At 41.3% G+C, this 20,814-nt stretch overlaps 1 protein-coding gene across 2 annotated transcripts in view; it reads left to right on the top strand.

Annotated features, from left to right (window-relative positions):
* Positions 1-20,814, top strand: part of grm7 (glutamate metabotropic receptor 7) — a 240,853-nt gene that overhangs the window by 190,245 nt on the left and 29,794 nt on the right. For both annotated transcript variants that reach the window (XM_072665645.1, XM_072665644.1), the window contains exon 8: positions 8,753-9,688. In XM_072665645.1, the coding sequence (XP_072521746.1) occupies positions 8,753-9,688 (936 nt within the window). The remainder of the gene's footprint in view (positions 1-8,752; positions 9,689-20,814) is intronic.

Here is a 20,814-nt window from a genome sequence, read left to right as displayed (position 1 = left end):
GTTTTAAAGGCTTTTTACCACCCTGTTATATTTCCAGAAGGATGATTATAAGAGAAATAAGAGAATATCTGCTTTTGTTGGCTGTGTTATGTCTCTATGATGGCCCACCTCAGCATAGCCTAGCCTAGCCTAGCCTAGCCTAGTATAGCGTTAACAGAGAATTTTTGTAGTCCTAATGAATAGAGTTTGATGTCCTTTCTGGGTTCAGTCAGCCCTTCTTCACCTGGTTGACCCAGTACTAGCCTTTAGCCCTTTTCACCTCACTGTCTTCTGTTCTTTGAAAGGCTTTAGCTAGTGGGCTGGGTCTATGTTCATTTTGGGGGCATGAATAAAATTAGTCAAGACCATTATGTAACAGCTTTGGGGGTTTTGAATATAAAAATTGGCCTGTTTTATAGCTCTGGTTGAGTTACATGGGTTTTGCTTTTAAAGGAGGAACATTGTTTGAGGTTCATTTCAGCTTTCATTATTCATCTGGATGCCAAAAGAAGGTTGTCTATTCCTATACATATGCATATATTATGCATGATTATGCAAAATTAACTTATCTTGAACAGTGCTAAGACGAATGCAGTGAAGTTGGCTATGTTAGCACTAGCTTAAGTCAATAATACGTAAGTAAGCCTGACTTGAAACTGAGTTACGATGTAGCCTGCTTGCTATGCTAATGCTATCTTCTGGTACTAACAAGGACAGTATAAGTGTGGAGTTGTACACACCATAGATGTCCATTAATATCAATCAAAGTCCAACCTGTGCCAGAAAGTAAAAGTATAAAAAACATATAATCAAAACAGGTCGTCTAATAAGTCGACTTATAAGCCTATGCATATAATCATATAGCTAGTTAATATTCTGGCCAAGCCAGTTTAAGAAGACGCTAGAAGCTAGTGACCACAGGAGGCCATGCAAAGGTCACTTGACTTGTTGAATCCAATACGTCTCTGTAGGACGAGTTTCATTTGCCAAACATGTAGGCGTGGAAGTCTCCCTTTAGCCTTGCTGTTAATGGTATTTAAATCACTACCTGACCTGTGACGCTAGCCTGACCGGAGAGATAATTTATTGGCAATTGTGCTTGACAGTATACGCAGGCCGGAAAAGCAAAAAAAGGCTGGCTGGCCCTGATAAGAGAGGCAAGCTGTAGGCATAATGATGGAGGATGAAGCTTTGCCCCCTGTTTCCATCGCTCTAAATGCAGTGTAACTGTTCTTTTCCCTGTGCCGCCACCTCCAACAGCCAGGGCACGAAACAGGGAGGAGAGCCAGCGGAGCATGAAGACTTTAGAAAATTGATCTAACGGGAAAAAACACTGTTTGCACCTCTGTACATCTATAGAGTGTGCCAAACAAGAGGGATGCCCATCATAAAGGTAGCAAATGTGGTCAACCACATTTATTAGGTATACCTGTAAAATATATATATACCTGTAGTTCCGTTTCTTAGATTTAGACCAAAGCAGAAAGCAGATCTTGATCTTCTGGCATAGATGGCTGTGGCATCACCAAGAACTGATCTCCTGATGATAGGTCCAATGTTTAAGATCCCCCTATCTTTGAATGTTCTTGAGCTATAAGAGGCCACCTTGATGGCTGCGGGGAGTGAAGATCATTCTACCTCAATGTTGAGAAGGCACCTAACCCTAGTTGCTCCCGGCTGCTGGGGTATTCAATTTGATTTCAATTTGTATTTATATTTATATAACATTGTTGTCACAAAGCAGCTTTACAGAGATCCGGGTCCAAGCCTCGTTTGAGCAAGCTAATGGCAACAGTGGCAAGGAAGAACTCCTTCGAGTCAAGAGGAAGAAACCTTGAGAGGAACCAAGACTCCAAGGGAAACCCATCCTCCTCTGGTCGACACTGGATAATGATTAAAATCAAAACAGGAATAAAACCAACAATCAAAACTGAATTAAGAAAAGGAGGGTAATGGAGAGCCAGGTAGATGCCAACCACCCTGGATGTGTGTGATCACTGCCCCAAGTCCCTAGCTTGTGAGTCTGTGGCTTAGAAATGATTGAGATGTGCTGTACAATGGCTGTAAAGTATGTTTGTCATTTTCTCTTTACTTGTCCCATCATGGTTCAGAGTACCCTTGGACCAGAGAGGGTGAAGGCTCTTGCTCAAGGGCCCAACTTAGGCAGTTTAGGAGGTGTCAAATCCACAATCCTGAACCCAGTACTTTAACTATGGTCACCAACCCTTCTTCTGGAAATGTACTTTCCAGTGGGTTTCACCTCAAGCCCACATCTCCTCTCCTCTTTCAGCTAATCCAAGAGTCCTGGGTTGATGGACCAGGCTTGGTTGATGAAGTTTGGAGACACTGAAGTAGAGAAATGTAGGACCAACAGTCAACGTTCAAGAAGAATGAGCAATAGGGGGTCACCTGCCACAACAGCATGCTAACATGAACATTTTCCATGCCTGTAGACCAAGTCTGCAGCACCAGAGATGTTAATCTGCAAACTTTGGACTGTGTGCCTATGCTATATTAGAAAAGCAAGGCAATCTCACTGAGGGACACGTAATTGACTTCTGTTCTACCAGTGTCTGCAGTGCAGTGGTTTGTTGGAGTTTCTCGCTCTCCCCTGCTTGCAATTTCTTCCTGACCCTGCCTGCCACTCAGGGTAAGTCAGTCCGTGCTGGTCCTCCAGCCTCTGTGGTGTTTGTTCACTTGATTGCAGCGGCTGCTTTAGTTCAATTCGGCCAGGAGATTGCACCTTAACTGGAATCAGAGCTGTCGAGAAACAGGCAGTTGTGGTTTTTTTATATATATTATTTATGTACTTCATTTCGAATCAGTTATTTTTTTTTATCTTCATTAAGACCAGAGCAGACCAAAGTGGCTTCTGATGAGATCTTCTGTTTGATCAGAATCATTTTCTTGATGCCTGTAAATTGCTTGAAATGAAATGAAGCATGAGGCTTTCATGGATTTCTCAGCAGGGCTGAAACAGAGATGTCCTCACATACCTTACTCAGTCTGACGGAATCAGACTAAAGTTCTCCTCCTCGTTTGCTTTGTGAGGTTCCTCTAGCTTACTCCGGTGCGATTGCGCGAGTCGCAGTCAAATGCGGCTCTCGACTGTGACATCATCTGAGACAAAGCCTGTTAATAATTTAGAGGTCGACAGTCTGTGTTCTGTCAGATACATAGATATCTGCTGTTGAAGGTAAATAATTGATTCTGTTCCAGACTGCCGCGTTTGGCGGGACAAGTTCATGATGGTGTGAGTGAGTGTGTTGTTTTCATCTTTAGAGCCGTACGACTCTGCGGTTTGACAATAGGCTGCTCGAGCTTACGTAATGAGGATGACACGAAAAGTTAAACCTGCTGGAGGGCGGATCAGCTGTGTTGGGGTTCATACCACAGCTTTTACAGGTGTGGTAATCAGAGTTGGCACTATATTGTTGCATTACAACACGGCAAAGTGAATAACTCCTGTCAAGGGGTGGGATCTACGTATTAGTGAGCATGTGAACAGTCAGTTCTTAAAGGTCATGCATTGGAAGAAGGAAAAGCGATGATCAAGGGCCAAACTGCGATGGCTGGACCACTGGGTCAGAACTTCTCCAAAACATTAGGCAGGTCTTCCGGGATGTTGTCGTATGTATGCAGTGGTCTGGACCTACGAAAAGTTATCCAAGGAAGGAATACCCAGTGAACCGGCAACAGGGTCAAGGGTGCCCATTGGTCAAGGCTCATTGATAGATGATAAATCCATTGCCGAGAGTCCTAGCGAGCTTAAGGAACCTTGTTCTGGGTGGGTAGAGTCCCTCTCTGTCCACACATTTCTTGGAATGATGTTAGCCAACATCTGCATTTGTTGGACTTAGCATTTCTCCTCAAAAGTTGGTGAGCTTTTCAGTGATGCTTCATATGTCTCAGAGACTAGCCTTCAGCCTCCCAGCACTGGTGGCTCTGTGTGAAAGGGGAGGCCTAGCTGGTTGGTGGGAATTGGAAATGACTAAGTTGGGGAAGAAGAAAAGGTCTTGGTCTTCCAAGAAAGACCTTTATAAGATTGCAAAGTAGCATGTCCCGATGCAAAATTGTAACCTTACAGAACAGTATCTGTCTTTGCATCGACATTCAGCTCACATTCCAAGTGATAAAATGAAAAATTGTTCCAATCAATCTGGTGACCTTTAGCGATAAAAATGATTTAAACAACTTTGACATGGGCCAAATTATGATGGCTAGACAACTGAGTCAGAGCTTTTCCAAAAACATCAGGCAGATCTTGTGGTGTGTTCCTGGTATGCAGGAGTTAGTACCTACCAGAAGTGCTACAAGGAGGGGCGCCAGATGAACCAGTGACCGGGTCACAGACACCCAAAGCTTACTGATGTACGTAGGGAGCAAAGGTTAGGCTGATCTTATAGTAGGTTGCTGAGAAAGTTAATGCCAGCCACGTTTTGTGGAGTCCATGCCTCCACGGGTCAGAGCTGTTTTGACAGCACCAGTGGGACCCCCACAATATTAGATTCCTATGGCTGGAAGCATAGCTTGTGCCACAGACCTATAAATATTACAAAACTCTCAACTGCCTCAGATTATACCTTACATGATGTTTCCAATTTCAAACATGTAAAATTTAAATGCACTCTACATCCAAAAGGTTTTAGACAACATTTCCATCAGTGTTTCTTCTGAAATCAAGGTTTACTCTTTTAAAAAAGGCTGCAGACTAGATGCTGGAACATTGATGTGATTTGATAATATTTAGCAATCACAAGAGCATTAGGCCAGGAATACACTGTGATTTTTGCCTGTTTTTAAGCTTGATTTGGTCGTAGCCGACTGAATTTTATCTGTTTGATTTGTATCTCGATCAGCTGACATTTGACATGCAGGTTGAGGGGGGAAGCGATGTCTGATTATCTGCCCAAACGAGCTCAGAGTGAGCAGCCGGACATATCCGAAATTCTGGCTACTCTTCTCACAGTCTGAGCAGTCTCACAAGCCGATTTCTAAGCTGTATGTTGTGGACTGTATTGGTTACAGATAGTTACATACAAATGAGTACTGAAAATGTCGTGTTTTGGACACTACTACACACTCACAGTCAAGTCAGAGCTTACTGCCAGTTCTCTCTACTAAATGGACAAACTGTATTGTCAACATCTTCCTAGCCGCTTGTGGGTCCATGTACTTTTCCTCATTTTCTATGGAATTTCAGTGCCTACCATGGCACAAGTTAGCACAGCTATGCTCATTTTTAATATACAGGGTGCCATATTCTGCTAAAACGAGTGCTTGTATGTAGACAGAATGGGCTGTCTATCACATGAAGTGTTAGCCCCCGTGTCTCAGCCTGACAGGCCGACAACTTTCGCACAGTCTGAGCATATAAATCAGTCAGTTACTAACATTGAAGTCAACTCCAACTGAACCTAAAAGCCAAAGGTAATGGCTGAAGATTTTGAGATCAGTCCAGGGAACGCAGTTCCACTGCTTCATAGCTCAGATCAGGCTTTATGCTCGTCTGGCTGTTGTTTGGCATTGGACGTAGTGACCTTATGCTCATGAGTGGCATATCCAGAGTACCCTATTCTATTGGCAGTGGTTTTCTATGGAGAATATACAAGCATTTGTATATCTGTGTTAGCAGTGGGTACACCTTAATACAGCTGACTAGTCATACCTAGAGGTGTCCACAAACTTTGGACATACACTCTTTAAAAAAGAAAGGTGCTACAAATGGTTCTTTGAGCAATGCAACAGAAGAACCTTTTGCTTTCGTAAAGAAGCATGTTGGTAACAGTGATGTGAGTGTAAAAGAACCTTTACATCAGACATTTCAACGGTTTAAAAGGTTCTTCCCGGATGCTTTGGATGCACTTGGAGCATTCAGAGCATTTCGGCGGTTGTTGTTGAGAGTGTGCATGCATGCGTGTATGCTTAATGAGCTTTCCATGGTTGTGAGGACAGGCTGAGTGGGAGTGTTCTCACAGAGCGAGAGAGAGAACAGAGAAAATGGAGGGAAAACATAAAGGACATTTTGCACAAAGAGGACCTTACAACAAGTAAGATCCAGCAGATTTGGAGAAAAAGGAGGAGATGTGTGCTGTCTCCTGTGTTTTTCCGTCTCTCTCCGAGCGCAGATGGGTGTCTGTGGCTAGATTAGAAGAGTGCACCGAGAGTTTTTCCTTTTGTTCTGTTGCTGGAATGCCTGGCCATGTCCAATCAGGCAGCCCTGCTGAGTGTGTCAGCCCATTTGATGTGGCTTTTCTTTTCGGCCCTCTCCAGGTGTCACTCCACCATTCACACGGTTGCCAAGGAGAGGCTGAAAAAAGAGGCTCACCAGCACCCATAACAAACAGTGTCTGACAATAGCGGCGGCTAATAGTCGGCTTCTAAGACCTTAATTACCACTGCCCGGCCTCTGTTCCAGCTGCCTGAACACATGCTCAATATTGATCTGAGTATTGATCGAATGACTGTGATTCATCAAAGTCTGTAAATGTTTGGAGCTTCTGTTATACTCTAGGAACAAAAAATAAGAATAAGAATAATACAAATTAAATATTATTATTATTATTAATAATAAGAATAAGAATAATATTAATAATAATAAGAATAATAAGAATAATAATATTGCCAAGTGTTTTATAGTAATACATAAGTATCATTATTTTAATTTATATGTTAGAAGATGTGTATAAATGTGTAATCACTTGATTATAATATGAATAATTACATTATTATCAAACTTAAATGTAATTCATTCTAATATAATACAACAATACTTATTAGACAGCAATAACGCGAATGATTATAATATACAGTTATAATCTAATTATATAATTAGAAGAAGAAAAAGAAGACAAAGAAGAGTAATAATGATCATAAATAAATAATGCATAATTATAACATATTGGTCTCATTTTAATTATCTGAAAGGATATTGTCTAAATACAGTGTATATATAAATAAAAGTAATATTTAGAATATTATCTAAATGAAATATTATAATATGTATATGTATCAATGTATTTATGTAATGATCATTCCACAACAATTATTATTAATTATTAATGATTAATTATTATTATTATTATTATTATTATTATTATTATTAATAATAATAATAATAATAATAATTATTATTATTATTATTCAAATGTCTATTAGTATTTGAAATGATGAAAATGATAAAAAATCAGTCATTTTTTATATTGTTAAATATAATATTTAGTATAATTACTTATTTAAAATTCATTGTAATATAATAGTATTTATTAGCACATTATAAGAGCCATATCCATTCAAATATTATTAATTGAACTATATTAATAAAAACATAATTCCAAATATAGTTTAATACAATAACTACAATTATGGATTATGTTATTATTCTCACTTCTTATGTATAAAGGTGTAACTAATGTCAGTTTGTTTGCCATGACCTTTTTTTTTTTTACCCTACTTCATTCTGAACCTGACTGTCATCAGCCAGTCAGCGCTTGTATCCAGTTAATGCTCTGAAAAGCACCTCACAATGCTTCCACATGACATAATAATACAATTTAATTACTTCTCTCCATAACCATCTTCTCTAACAGAGACACATTTGATTTCTCTCACCGCCCCCTTGTTGTGCGTTTTCATTAGAATCAGCACCGTCTCCATGGAGATCGCTGCTTCAAAGGACTGCAGGAAAAAAAAATCTAAATCACTTTGCAATCAGAGCTGTTTTAAGAAAAGGCCGGCGCGAGGAGCGAAAAGAAGTACGGCAGAGCTGTCTGCCAGGGGCGTAAATACTGTCTAGGAAGTTTGTTTTTGAAGGCTTGTGTTAGAACTTTGTTTGCTATGCTGGGTTTCGGTTATTGTCGCAAATGAAACGAGCTGTAATTGATTAGATCTCATATAATTAGCCTCTGTTGAAGGGTTTGTACTATTAAAGCCATTAACAGTCTTTAATAGTGAGCTTTAAAAACGTACGTTTGTGAAAACATGAAAAACAACAGTTGACATTCGTTGCTGTGAGCTTGTTTTTGTGTATTGTTACAAATGCCACGTATACACACACTGACCAGACGGTGAGGGGTGATCAGTCCAGCTCAGGCATTTGCATATGTAATACTTGTATGTCAAAAACAAAAGCTGAAGATTCAGCCCTGAATAATACATATTTTCTTATGGTATACAGTACTGTAAAAAATGTTTTAATATTTAATAAATTTGAATAAATATTAGATTCTTGATTAAGAAGTATGGACAATATTTGATCTTTCAAACAAAATGTGTCGATCAAGGTGCCGTAAAGGACCATGCCCAAACTCCTGGCAAGGGGCCCATCAGCTCGAAGCCCCCCAAACGTCCAGCCCAAATTTCTTGAGTTCTCCTCCTTGCCTCAGCTAGCGTGGTCCGCATTCGCAAATTGCATGTAATTTAATTAACAATGAAAAATTTGACTTTATTGTTTATTTAACTTGTGTCCTAATAGCTGGTGTTTCCCACTTTGTCTGAAATAACCTCAGTTAGATATTTCCTATAACTCTCTACCAGACTGGAGAAAGGGTTTCCCACTCCTCCATGCAGGAGTCTTTCAGCTGTGGTATGTTTTTAGAAAGATGGTCTCATGTTTTTCCCAAAAACACCTTCATCTGTTTAAATATGTTAGAATTTTAGGGTTTTCTTGGAGTTTCCTTGGAAAATTGCTGTAAAAATGTCTCCAAAAACTTCTCCAAAATATCATATCATAAATCATAAAAAACAATATCAAATGCCTGCTTTTCTGTTTCAGATCGAGGACATGCAGTGGCCCAACGGTGAAGTGGACATCCCCGGTTCAGTCTGCAGCCAGCCCTGCAAGATGGGTCAGCGCAAGAAGACCGTAAAGGGCATGCCCTGCTGCTGGCACTGCGAGCCCTGCGACGGCTACCAGTACCAGTACGACGAGACCACCTGCAAGCTCTGCTCCTACAACATGCGGCCCAACCCCAACCGCACGGGCTGCGACCCAATCCCCATCGTCAAGCTGGAGTGGCACTCCCCCTGGGCCGTCATCCCTGTCTTCCTGGCCATGCTGGGCATCATCGCCACCATCTTCGTCATGGCCACCTTCATACGCTACAACGACACGCCCATCGTCCGAGCTTCGGGCCGGGAGCTCAGCTACGTCCTTTTGACGGGGATCTTCCTGTGCTACATCATCACCTTCGTCATGATCGCCAAGCCCGACGTGGCCGTGTGCTCCTTCAGGCGCATCTTCCTGGGCTTGGGCATGTGCATCAGCTACGCCGCCTTGCTAACCAAGACCAACCGCATTTACCGGATTTTCGAGGAGGGCAAGAAGTCGGTGACCCCGCCCAGACTGATCAGCCCCACCTCGCAGCTAGCCATAACGTCGAGCCTTATTTCCGTGCAGCTCCTAGGGGTATTCATATGGTTCGGGGTGGACCCGCCCAACACCATCATCGACTACGATGAGCAGAAGACCATAAACCCAGAAAAGGCTAGGGGGGTGCTCAAGTGTGACATCACGGACCTGCAGATCATTTGTTCGCTGGGATACAGTATTCTGCTGATGGTGACATGTACGGTTTACGCCATCAAGACGCGAGGAGTTCCAGAGAACTTCAACGAGGCCAAGCCCATTGGCTTCACCATGTACACCACCTGCATCGTATGGCTGGCCTTCATTCCAATATTCTTCGGAACGGCGCAGTCTGCAGAAAAGGTAAAAATTCGGAATGTCAGTAAAGGCTGGTTGCAGATTTAGCATTTGCATCGTATGCGTTGTATGCCGTAGATGCCAGGCGACTTGTGGGTGCTATGCTCTGATGCTACACCAGCTTTGCTTTAACTCCTCCAATAGTCAAGGTCTTTGTCGAGGCTAAAGGGGATGATCCCTCGAGTGAGGGGATTCTCTTCTCCCAGATGTATACGCACACAGTGCCCAGAGTGAAAAAATACTCGATTGCTTTTTTATATATTTTTATGGCTTCGAGAAAAATATATAGATCTTAATGGAAACCCCAGAAAACCTTTTCTGCTTGGCCTATTTTCGTGTGTGAATATTCCCCTCCACATAATTCCCTCTAAGGCGAGTAACCTTGCATATGTATCACTTTCAGCTCCATTTCAAATCCATTTGCAGGCTGATGTTCCTGTAATGGCTGTGTTTTGTAATACCTGTTTGCTAGCTGTAGGCAATCCAGACTTCTGGCTTCTCTACCTCTAAACGATCATCCATTTTTCATCCCTTTCAAACCAAATGAAAAATTATTTTTGGCTGTGGGAAAGGGTGGCGCTCTCCCACACTGGAAGGGCAGGATGGTATTAATGGCTCCCTCCTCAACTCCCCTCACCCTACATAGCCTTTTCCATTTCATTACCATGAGGACATTTGCTCGTTATCTGCATACTGGAGGGATGGGTCTGTTTGTTCTCATCCAGATAGCTGGACCAAAAAAAAGCAATTACTTAAAGAACAGGGAAGAACTGATTTCAGAGTGTGTGGCATGTTGACCGTGATGATGGGCTTCAGACGTTCTAGATTGTTCTCTGCTATTTGAGAAAGCCACGTAAATAAAGATCTTTAATATTTGGCCTGTACAGGCCTGTAGATCCAATAACGAAGATGCCTATGTACTGCACAAGTACACCCTTCATTGGCAGATGGTCACCCTGTTGATCCCCTGGACTGGCATGGAGGTGCCAGTTTGACCCTGCCCCCCAACGCTCCCCTCATTCCTTAAGGTTCATGGCTAACATGAACATGTTTTTCTGTTTTTGATTAAAATAAGTCAAATAAATAAGTGCGTAAATAAATGCTGTTCAAACTGTGGGTTGTGACCCACGAGGGGGTTGCAGTGTGCAGAAAAGTGGGTCGCAAAAGCCGAGCTCAGTGAATCGTGTTTTAGACCCGAGCAGTGAAACTCTTGGGAACAGCAATGTCCTAAAAGGTAGAGAAGTCAAGTCAAGTCAAATTTATTTGTACAGCACTTTTTACAACTGCTGTCGTCACAAAGCAGCTTTACATAATTAGTAATTAGTAAAAGACAGAGACAAAAAGAAATAACATAAAAAGACATCAAGAGAAGGATCAAAGACCCCCAGTGAGCAGCCAACGGCGACAGTGGCAAGGAGAAACTCCCTCAGAGCTGGAGGAAGAAACCTTGGGAGGAACCAGGACCTGACCGTCCTCCTCTGATCAGAAATATTTAAACAGTATTGATAAAAGTCACTAAACCATCTAAACTGTTGAACTGCTCTGATCATAATCATAATATAATAATCATGGTGTAGATAGTTAATAGTGGTGATATTAATAATGGAAGATAGTTACGAGTCCATTTAGGTTTGAACATCGTCATTAAACAGGTAGCAGTGGTAGGAGGGTGTGCCGCTGGTCTGGTATGGGTGGTGGTGGGTGGGGGGCCTGATGGTCGGACTGGTAGGTGGCAGCTGGTCTGACGCAGGTAGAGGGGACCTTAGCCAGCAATCTTCCAGCAGGTCGGGCTGAGTGGCCATTTTACTCTGAGAAGGTAAAAAGAGAGAGTTAATTCTGAGAGGATTTTATGGAGAGCAGAGAATGTTGTGCAGTATCAGAGTGTGAAGCAGGCTTGGGACCGGTTGCTGGTTTGATCCCCTGAAACTGCAGGAAGTAAAGGCAGGGGAAGTGAAAGTGTGAACTGTTTACTGCCAATCAGGAGGAACCAATGTATGGTCCTGCCTGAATCCGTAGTTTTTAAGCTCTGTGTGTTGGACGAGACCATGGAATCCAAAACGGTAACGTTAGCAATGTGGCTGTAGGGGCCAAAGGTTCAAAAACTTGCAAATGGCTTCAACATTTCAGGACCAGAACAGGAAGCCAAAATTAAGTTTTAAATCTTCTCACAGTTTCAGTTCTAGGGCTGTAAATGGACTCGATGCTAAAACCAAACTTTATAAAAAATTTAAAAAAAAAACAACTGTAAGGTGTGCAGTATATGTTTAGCAAGGCTAAGCTAAGTAGTCAACTTTCTTAGCATTTACGCTACATTTTAAATTATACTGCTCTATTAATTAAGGTTTCAAATCCACAAGCAGTAGTAAAATACGATCCCCATTTAAACGTTTAAGGGGTTTAAGAAGAGAATAAGTGGACCTTGTGTTCTACAGATAAGCAACAGCTAGCTTGAACAGTTAGCTGAGGCTAGTCTTTAAAGTTTGTGGCCATTATGTTTCAATGAAACAAGTGGCCAAAAGTCCAAAATGTTCAAAGTTTACATCAAGAGCAAATACTTCTTTTTTAATCCACAGCATGAAAGGAATGATAAAAAATGAAATAAATAAAACCCCTATAAATAATCATAATTTTGGGAGCCAACCATGTTCACAATAAAACGTGACAGGGTGGTAAATGTTTCCCTAAAATGGCTGCAGTTCTTCATCTAGTCAAGTTCCTGACCTAGCTCACATGCAAATCAATTTTAAATAGAATTGTGTTTATTAATTAATTGTGATTTTTTTTGTAATAAAGCTTAATGGAACTCTTATGGTACTTTATTTTGTTGTTCCTGGCCACTCAAAAAGCTCAAATTATATCACATTCTCTTTGCAATGTCATTCACACCAAGTGCATCATTTATGATCAAAACAAGTTAATGTGACAGGGTGGTAAATCAAACTGAGAGACTTAGCTTAGCTTTAGTTTAAGAGGAGAATAAGAGGAGTTTGTGTTCTACAGATAAGGAACAGCTTGAACAGTTAGCTGAGCTAAACTGGACTATCTGTGGTCATTGAGATTCTATGAAACGGGTGGCATGTCCAAATTTTTCTAAATTTACGTCAAAAGCAAACCCTTTTAAAAAAAAACATCTGGCTGCGCCAGGAAGCTCAGATTATGTCACTTCTCTAGCAATGTTGTGTAATGCAACAGTCCATAATTCATGGAGAAATTAAGTTAGTGTGACAGGATGGTAAATCAAACTCAAGAGATTTAGTTTAGTTTAGTTCATCCTCCAAAGCACATATTTTCCCACTTCATGCATAAAATATAAACAACGCCCTTTTTGGAAGCCAGACATGTTCACAATAAAACGTGACGGGGTGGTAAATGGTTCCCTAAAATGGCCAGAGTTCTTGCTGTAGTCAAGTTCCTGGCTTAGCTCACATTAAAATCCATTTAAAATTAAATATAAATGTTTTTTTTTGCATTAATTGTGTATATATGTCAATAATACATCTTAATGGACCCTGACTTACATAAAAAAGCTGCACATAAACAATAGCTGGGTTTAAAAACCTCGGCTGCAGCCTCGATAGGCCGGGTCTATGGTAAGACGGTCCAATAAAAACTCCCTCTTAGTGCCCCATTCCTCTTGTTCCTTGAGTTCTTGAGCAGAAGCTCAAATTGTATATGTCACTTCCTATTTGTTTATGTCATTTAATGCAACAGTGCATAATTTATGGAGAAAATCAAACTCATATATATATATAAGGCCAAAAAATATATATATAAATAAACGTTTGATTATTTGGTGATATTTTAGATGCAAATGTCATGTTGGTCAATACAGATTTATGAACATGAACTAAAAAAAAAATATTAAGAATGATATGATACTCTTTATCAAAAAAATCTATTTTCTCATATATCATATTTTCATATGATCAAAATTTCAGAAACACAATCGTTTGAGCTAAATGTAACATTGTATTATAATGGCTGTATCCCTAAATGGGTTGACAGGCAGTGTGTACCCACCCAAAATAAGACCTGCCGTGTGTTGACCGAATACGTTTAGAGGGCATCGCTGCTCTGATACAGAATGGCAGCTTTTTGCTAGCGCTATTACCCACAGCTAGCACAGAGCCGGAGGAACTAAAGATGATATAGAGTCCTGGGAGACAAGGCCCAGGCTCATTAGACGGGAGCAGGCTCATCTGTTGCAGAGAACGTGTGTGTGTGTGTGTGTGTGTGTGTGTGTGTGTGCAAGGCCTGACGTCAGCAAGTCGCCCCAGCTGAGTGGAATTGTGACACCCTGGCCTGCGCTGCTTGTCATTCCTTACCTGGCTAGTATGGGGCTGAATACAAATGACGCTAAGCTGCTTTCACACAGGCATGGCTGCAGGGGCTGTAAAGACCGAGTGTGTGTGTGTGTGTGTGTCTGAGAGGGTGAGTCAGACGTACACGAATGCACAGGGTTGTTTTTTTTTTTAGTTGAAGGCTAGCCATGTCTCGACAACAGGAAAGCAATGCCGTAAACTCGCTGGATTCGGACAGCAAAGGTGCAGAGTCAATCGGACCCCAGCTGGACACTCCAGTCTTCGCAAGGAATTGGGACACATAATAAAACCACTTTAAAATATGTAAATTAAAAGACGTCAATACATAAAAATACGTCTTTTTTAACGTATTTAAACATGTGAAGCTTTGATCTTCATGTGATCGATACTGAGAGATAAAGGTAATCTAACTAAACGTGTAAAAAAAGTCTGAGCCCCCCTCACATTTATTACTACTTCAAATGTGTAAAGTTAGAATCAGCTGCAGACGATCAGAACATGGTTCAAAAGGATTCAGGTGGAGGCGGTCTTATTTAAACCTCAGACGTTTAGTCTGGTCTGCTCTTGATTGAAGTTGAAGTGAGTGGTGTAGATCACTGTAACACTTGAAGACCTATCGCACTTAACGTTAGTGTAGGCCAGGACGCTCCGGAGGTTGGAGCTGGGGCTGCATGGTACAAAGTTAGCCGTTAGCTTAGCACTCAGGATACCACACAGACAGTTGGAGTTGGAGAGTTGGAGAGGGTCTAACACATTGTAGGAATGTCAGAGCTTACCTCTGGAATTCACTCTCAACTCTAAACTCTCGTGAGAGAGGTTCTTGCACATACACACATGAAAACAAGAGAGCTTGATTCTCTTAAAGGCGAAGAATAGCTGTAACCGTTACATCACCATAGCCAGATCTCTCAAGGCTCTCTGAGGCCTTCAGAAAGAAGGTTGTAGATGCAGATGACCTCGAAATCAGCCGTTCCACTGTCCGCTAAATCTGTGGAGAACGTGGAAGAACACTTAAAATAAGTGCTAGCATGGCCAGGTCAGCAATTGCAGCCCAAGAGCGGACCTCATGACGCGTAAAGAAGTCTCCAACAGTCCTGACATGCCATCACTGGACCTACAGGTAGCTCCTGCTGCCACAGTTGCTGACCCAACGAGTTTGCCAGAGAACACCTAGACCAGGACCATAACTTCTGATGAGGACCATGGTGGTGAATCCTGAGTTTTACAAACCAGACAGCATTTGAGCACAAGAACACAAGAACTACCCACTTTGGAGGGCTACAGCAGGGCAGATGGAGAGCTCTCCATCATAGAATCCTCTATGAATCCTTTATTGAGAGGGTGGTCGAGGAAAGTGTTAGGCCGTCTGTCTAGAAGCTGAAGCTGAAAGATCACGCAGCTGAAAGAGTTCTGCTTGGAGGAGTGGGAAAAACATTGTCCTAATTGATGTCAGATGGAGGTGAAGTCAGAGGTCTGCGGTTATAGGAAATATTTAATTGCAGCAATTCGATACCAGATATTAAGCATGGGGTCTTCTAACTTTTCCTTACAAGAAAATTACACTTTTATTAATTATTAAATCAATTTTACAAAATTTGTCCATATTTTAAATTTTTTTCAGGTTCATCAGGTGTCCTATGTATTTTCACATGACCGTACCTCTCATGGAAAACAGAACGACACCAAACCAATCAAGTGCAGCTATCCTAAGCTGTAATTGCTGCTTCTTTTTTTCCTCTCTTAAATGTAAGCAGTCGGCCGTTAAAAGGCAAGCAGTTGTTTCAGTCACGGTTAGTGGTCTACATGTTGGCAGGGATATCATGATTTAAAAGTGACTGAGGTGCCAAATGACTCTTTCTCTCTGTAGTGTGCTGTCAGTTTGTTTGTGCTATGTACTTCCTTTGCTGACTGATTGCTTGCGTTTTGCAGTTTCTCCAAAAGAAAACAGTCTTTAGACCGTTAAGGAGATACATCAGAGGGTACAGTTATTTGAAGGGTGTGGGATCCATAGCAGAAGCACAAAGCCGGTACGAACATACTGTACATAATATCCATAGAAAAGCATGGCTATGCCGGGATGATCTAGAGCAATCACATATGGGCACCATATAGGTCACCATCCCAAGTGCACAGTGTTGGCTAGACTAAGGTCACCATTTCCAATGATGAGTGCTGGCTACATGGGTACTAATGTCACCATTCCCAATGCCCAGTGTTGGCTAGACTAAGGTCACCATTCCCAATGATGAGTGCTGGCTAGATGGGTACTAATGTCACCATTCCCAATGCTCAGTGTTGGCTAGATTGGTGCTAAGGACACCCTCCCCAGTCCACAGTGTTGGCTAGATTGGTACTAAGGTCACCATTCTTAATGTTGAGTGTTGGCTAGAGGGGTTCTAAGGTCACCATTCCCAATGCTGAGTGTTGGCTAGAGGGGTCCTAATGTCACCATTCTTAATGCTGAGTGTTGGCTAAAGGGGTACTAAGGTGACCATTCTTAATGTTGAGTGTTGGCTAGAGGGGTACTAAGGTCACCATTCTTAATGTTGAGTGTTGGCTAGAGGGGTACTAAGGTCACCATTCTTAATGTTGAGTGTTGGCTAGAGGGGTTCTAAGGTCACCATTCTTCATGCTGAGTGTTGGCTAGATTCGTACTAAGGTCACCATTCTTAATGCTGAGTGTTGGCTAAAGGGGTACTAAGGTGACCATTCTTAATGTTGAGTGTTGGCTAGAGGGGTACTAAGGTCACCATTCTTAATGTTGAGTGTTGGCTAGAGGGGTACTAAGGTCACCATTCTTCATGCTGAGTGTTGGCTAGAGGGGTACTAATATCACCATTCTTAATGCTGAGTGTTGGCTAGAGGGGTACTAAGGTCACCATTCTTAATGCTGACTGTTGGCTAAAGGGGTACTAAGGTCACCATTCCCAATGCTGAGTGTTGGCTAGAGGGGTACTAAGGTCACCATTCCCAATGCTGAGTGTTGGCTAGAGTGTTGGGTAGACTGTGTAAGGTCTCCATCCCTAATTCCAGGTGTTGTTGGTTAGGCTGGTACTAAGGTCACCTTCCCTACTGAGAAATTTTGGCTAGGTGGGTTCTAAGGTCACCATTCCTAGTGCTGAATGTTAGCTATAGGGTAGATGGGTATGGGTATCAACCCCCAACCCTGTAAAAGATTCAGACATCTATGGCAAAACTTTTGCAACTACTGTGTGTTTTAATGGAAAAAGGAAACTATATTTGACCATTTTTAATAATTACAGTAATTACAGTAATTACAGATGACACATAGCTATGGGCATTGAACCCACAACCCTTTGATCAATAACCCAGTGTTCAAGCCATCGTGCCCTGTTAACTCTTATCTCATTAGTAGATTATGCAACTTCATTCATACAATTGTCATTTTCATTCAGATTATGTTCAAAATATTGTGAAAATATCAAAATATGACCCCAGTGAAATCAATCCAGTCGAATTGTGAGCTGACTATATCGTTGCAGCCCCTGGTATAATGCTAGCTGTTGAATTGTATAACAATGTGCAAAAGCAAGGATGTTTGTTTACTCAGCACTGGCTTATTTTATCATATTATATTTTATGCTGCTTCATAAATGCAATAAGCTGCGAGAGGCTGTGCAGTGCAGTGATTTCACCACTGTAATCACTCTAACACATGGCCACTCATTACAGCTGTTGGATATTGCCTTACTGACCCAGCATAGACACTAAAAGCCATGCTGATGTTATTATACAATTGTGTGGTTGTATATAACACTGCTGTGGCATGTGTGAGTCTGCAGGTGCTCTGAACACTACAGGTTCGCTGCGTCCACAACTGTAAGGGATCCACACTGACTCAAAACTGACCACAGAGTAATTATATGGAAGCGTATGGATCCTTTCATACTGGAGGAATTACAAGAACTAACAAACAAACAAACAAACAAAAAAACAGCAGCTCTGCCACCTGGCCTTGTTTTCCGAAGCTGAACGCTAGCTACCCGACCGCAGCCACTGTTCGGACTCACCACCGTTTGAAGCCATGCAGCCGTTTCTTTGCAGTCTGCTGACTTTCTTCCAACATCTGTTCAGCGCACGCCTTTTACCGGCAGTACGGCGGGGCGTGAGCCATGGTAACAGGGTCAGACAGCTGTGTGTGGCTAACACAACAGGAGTGCTGCTTATTTAGCCTTTTTTTCAACTGTTGTGTCTTACTGAAAAAGGGAAGCTCTTTATTTTACAGTATTGTAATTACAGATGGCATCTGTGTATGGGTGGGTATGGGTATAGAACCCACAATCCTGTGATACACCCTGTGATTAGAAAAAAAACTACTTTTACCTACTTTTAAGGGACATCATTGGACTTAAAGGATCATGTTGTACCTTGAAGGGTGTACACAGCTTTTCTGTGTCTTCAAGTTATATGGGTACTGAACCCACAACCCTGTGATACACCCTGTGATTAGAAAAAAAACTACTTTTACCTACTTTTAAGGGACATCATTGGACCTGAAGGATCATGTTGTACCTTGAAGGGTGTACACAGCTTCTCTGTGTCTTCAAGTTATATGGGTATTGAACCCACAACCCTGTGATAGGGTCAGACAGCTGATAGGGTCTCCGCAATAGGAATCCCGGCCTATAGTGTGGTTATTTTTGCTGTAATACCTTGTGTGGGGCCTGTCCATGGGTTCCAGGTTGGCCCCACAAATGGATGCCCACCAGGGTCAGTGATGGGACCCGGAGGGGTTGTACACTGCTCATGGGCCTAGATGGGACCTATGTGAGAATAGGGTGGGCTGTGTCCAAGAAACAACACATTAACAAACCCACTTAGAGCCCATGCCCACCTGGAACCCACCTAGCTCCTATTAGACCCATGTTAGCATGTTGGCTTGTGCTGTGCCTTAATAGAAAAAAGAGAGCCCTTTATTTTACAGTATAGTAATTACAGATGACATATGGGTATTGCACCCACAACATCTGTTGTGCTGGCCTATATTATGGTTTTTGCAACATTATATTTAACATTATACATTATACTACATTATATTTTTGCAACTTCGGTGTCTTAATGCGAAAGAGAAAGCCCTTTTTTTTGCAGTATAGTAAAAGGGCATTGAACCCACAACCCTGTGTAGTAACGCTGTGTTCTGGCCAGTGAGCCCCTATCAAGTCTTCTCCCATTAGGAGATTATGCAATTGCATGTAATTCCTATTCAAATAATGTTCAGAATGTTGTAAAAATATTGAATCATGACCCCAGTCTCGGGAATTGAATCAAACCGAGACGAATTGTGAGCTGATTTTATCGTTTCAGCCCCTAGTATTGTGCTACCTCTAATTATAAGGACATATACTTTGCTTATTTGAGATTGAAGGGCCCAGAAAGTACTTTTTACACTTTACTCGCATTGATTTCACACTTTTTTTGAAAACCAGTCCTAATTTATTTCCACACAACTCTCCAGCCTCTCTTTCTCTTATTCCAGTTTCTATACAAGCCTGATAAATCTAAATGAGCTCTGTTGTTGATGTTCTGTTTCCGCATTCAAAGGCTGTACTACAAAACAACTAAAATACCACCTGTGTTGCAGGAACTGTATTGAAACAAGGCCACGTTCGGTACAGCTCCACATTTCAGTCTCAGAGAACAATTATTGACATGGCGGTAAAGCCGTAAAGGCCGGGTGGAGCCGGAGCTGCTTTAATGAAATGAATGCACACGGCTGACGCTGAACGCAGCTCAGGGGACTGAACCTGGGCTTAAAGGAAAGCAAGGTTTGAAGGTTGTGTTTTATTAGATTGTCTCCCCTTATAGCAGCTTCCCCTACAGAAGGAAACTGATTTCAAACTACAGAGGAATACAGATGCAACGCTTGTGTTTGTGATGCTCGCAGGTATTTGCTGATTTAACACACAGTGGCTTTAGGGCACAAGCACATGAATGTGTAATGAGGAAGATATTTCAATGATACATGAAAGCTTCTGCTTCAAAAACATGTAATTGAGGAATAAAAAAGGCTCTAAAATACAGTAGAAATGCACACAAGTGAGAAGCTCAAGCCCAAGGTCAGAGTGAAGCCAGGCTTCAGATTAAGAGCAAGATTAATGAGTGTGTTGAACACTGCCCACATCCTTTAATATATATTTTTTTACAAACATATTTTTCCCTGAAGAGTCTTTCAGTGGATGATTGTTTATTTATAACATCTTTTGCATCTTTTGTAAATGCTTACTGCACATATTATGAATTATCAAGTGCGCACTATGAATTATTCTGTATCCACTTGTATCCATAGTACCTAATATGAATTATTCAATATCCGGTATGAATTATTCAGTAGCCAGCATGAATTATTCTGTATCCGCTTGTATCCATAGTACCTAATATAAATTATTCAATATCCAGTATGAATTATTCAGTAACCAGCATGAATTATTCTGTATCCACTTGTATCTAAGTACCTACTATGAATTATTCAATATCCAGTATGAATTATTCATTAGCCAGCATGAATTATTCATTGTCCACTTTGAATTATGTAGTTACTACTACTATGAATTATTCTGTATCCACTTGTATCCATAGTACCTACTATGAATTATTCAATATTCAGTATGAATTATTCAGTACCCAGCATGAATTATGTCCACTTTGAATTATGTAGTAACTACTACTACTATGAATTGTTCAGCATCCACTGCGAATTACTCAGTAACTACTATGAATCAATGTGTCCACATTTACAATACATTTTTCAATTGCCAGTATGAATTATTCAGAAACTACTAAGCATTATTC

The sequence above is a fragment of the Salminus brasiliensis genome, chromosome 21, assembly GCF_030463535.1.
Source record: "Salminus brasiliensis chromosome 21, fSalBra1.hap2, whole genome shotgun sequence".
Lineage (NCBI taxonomy): Eukaryota > Metazoa > Chordata > Actinopteri > Characiformes > Bryconidae > Salminus > Salminus brasiliensis.
This window is presented reverse-complemented; position numbering and strand designations above follow the sequence as displayed.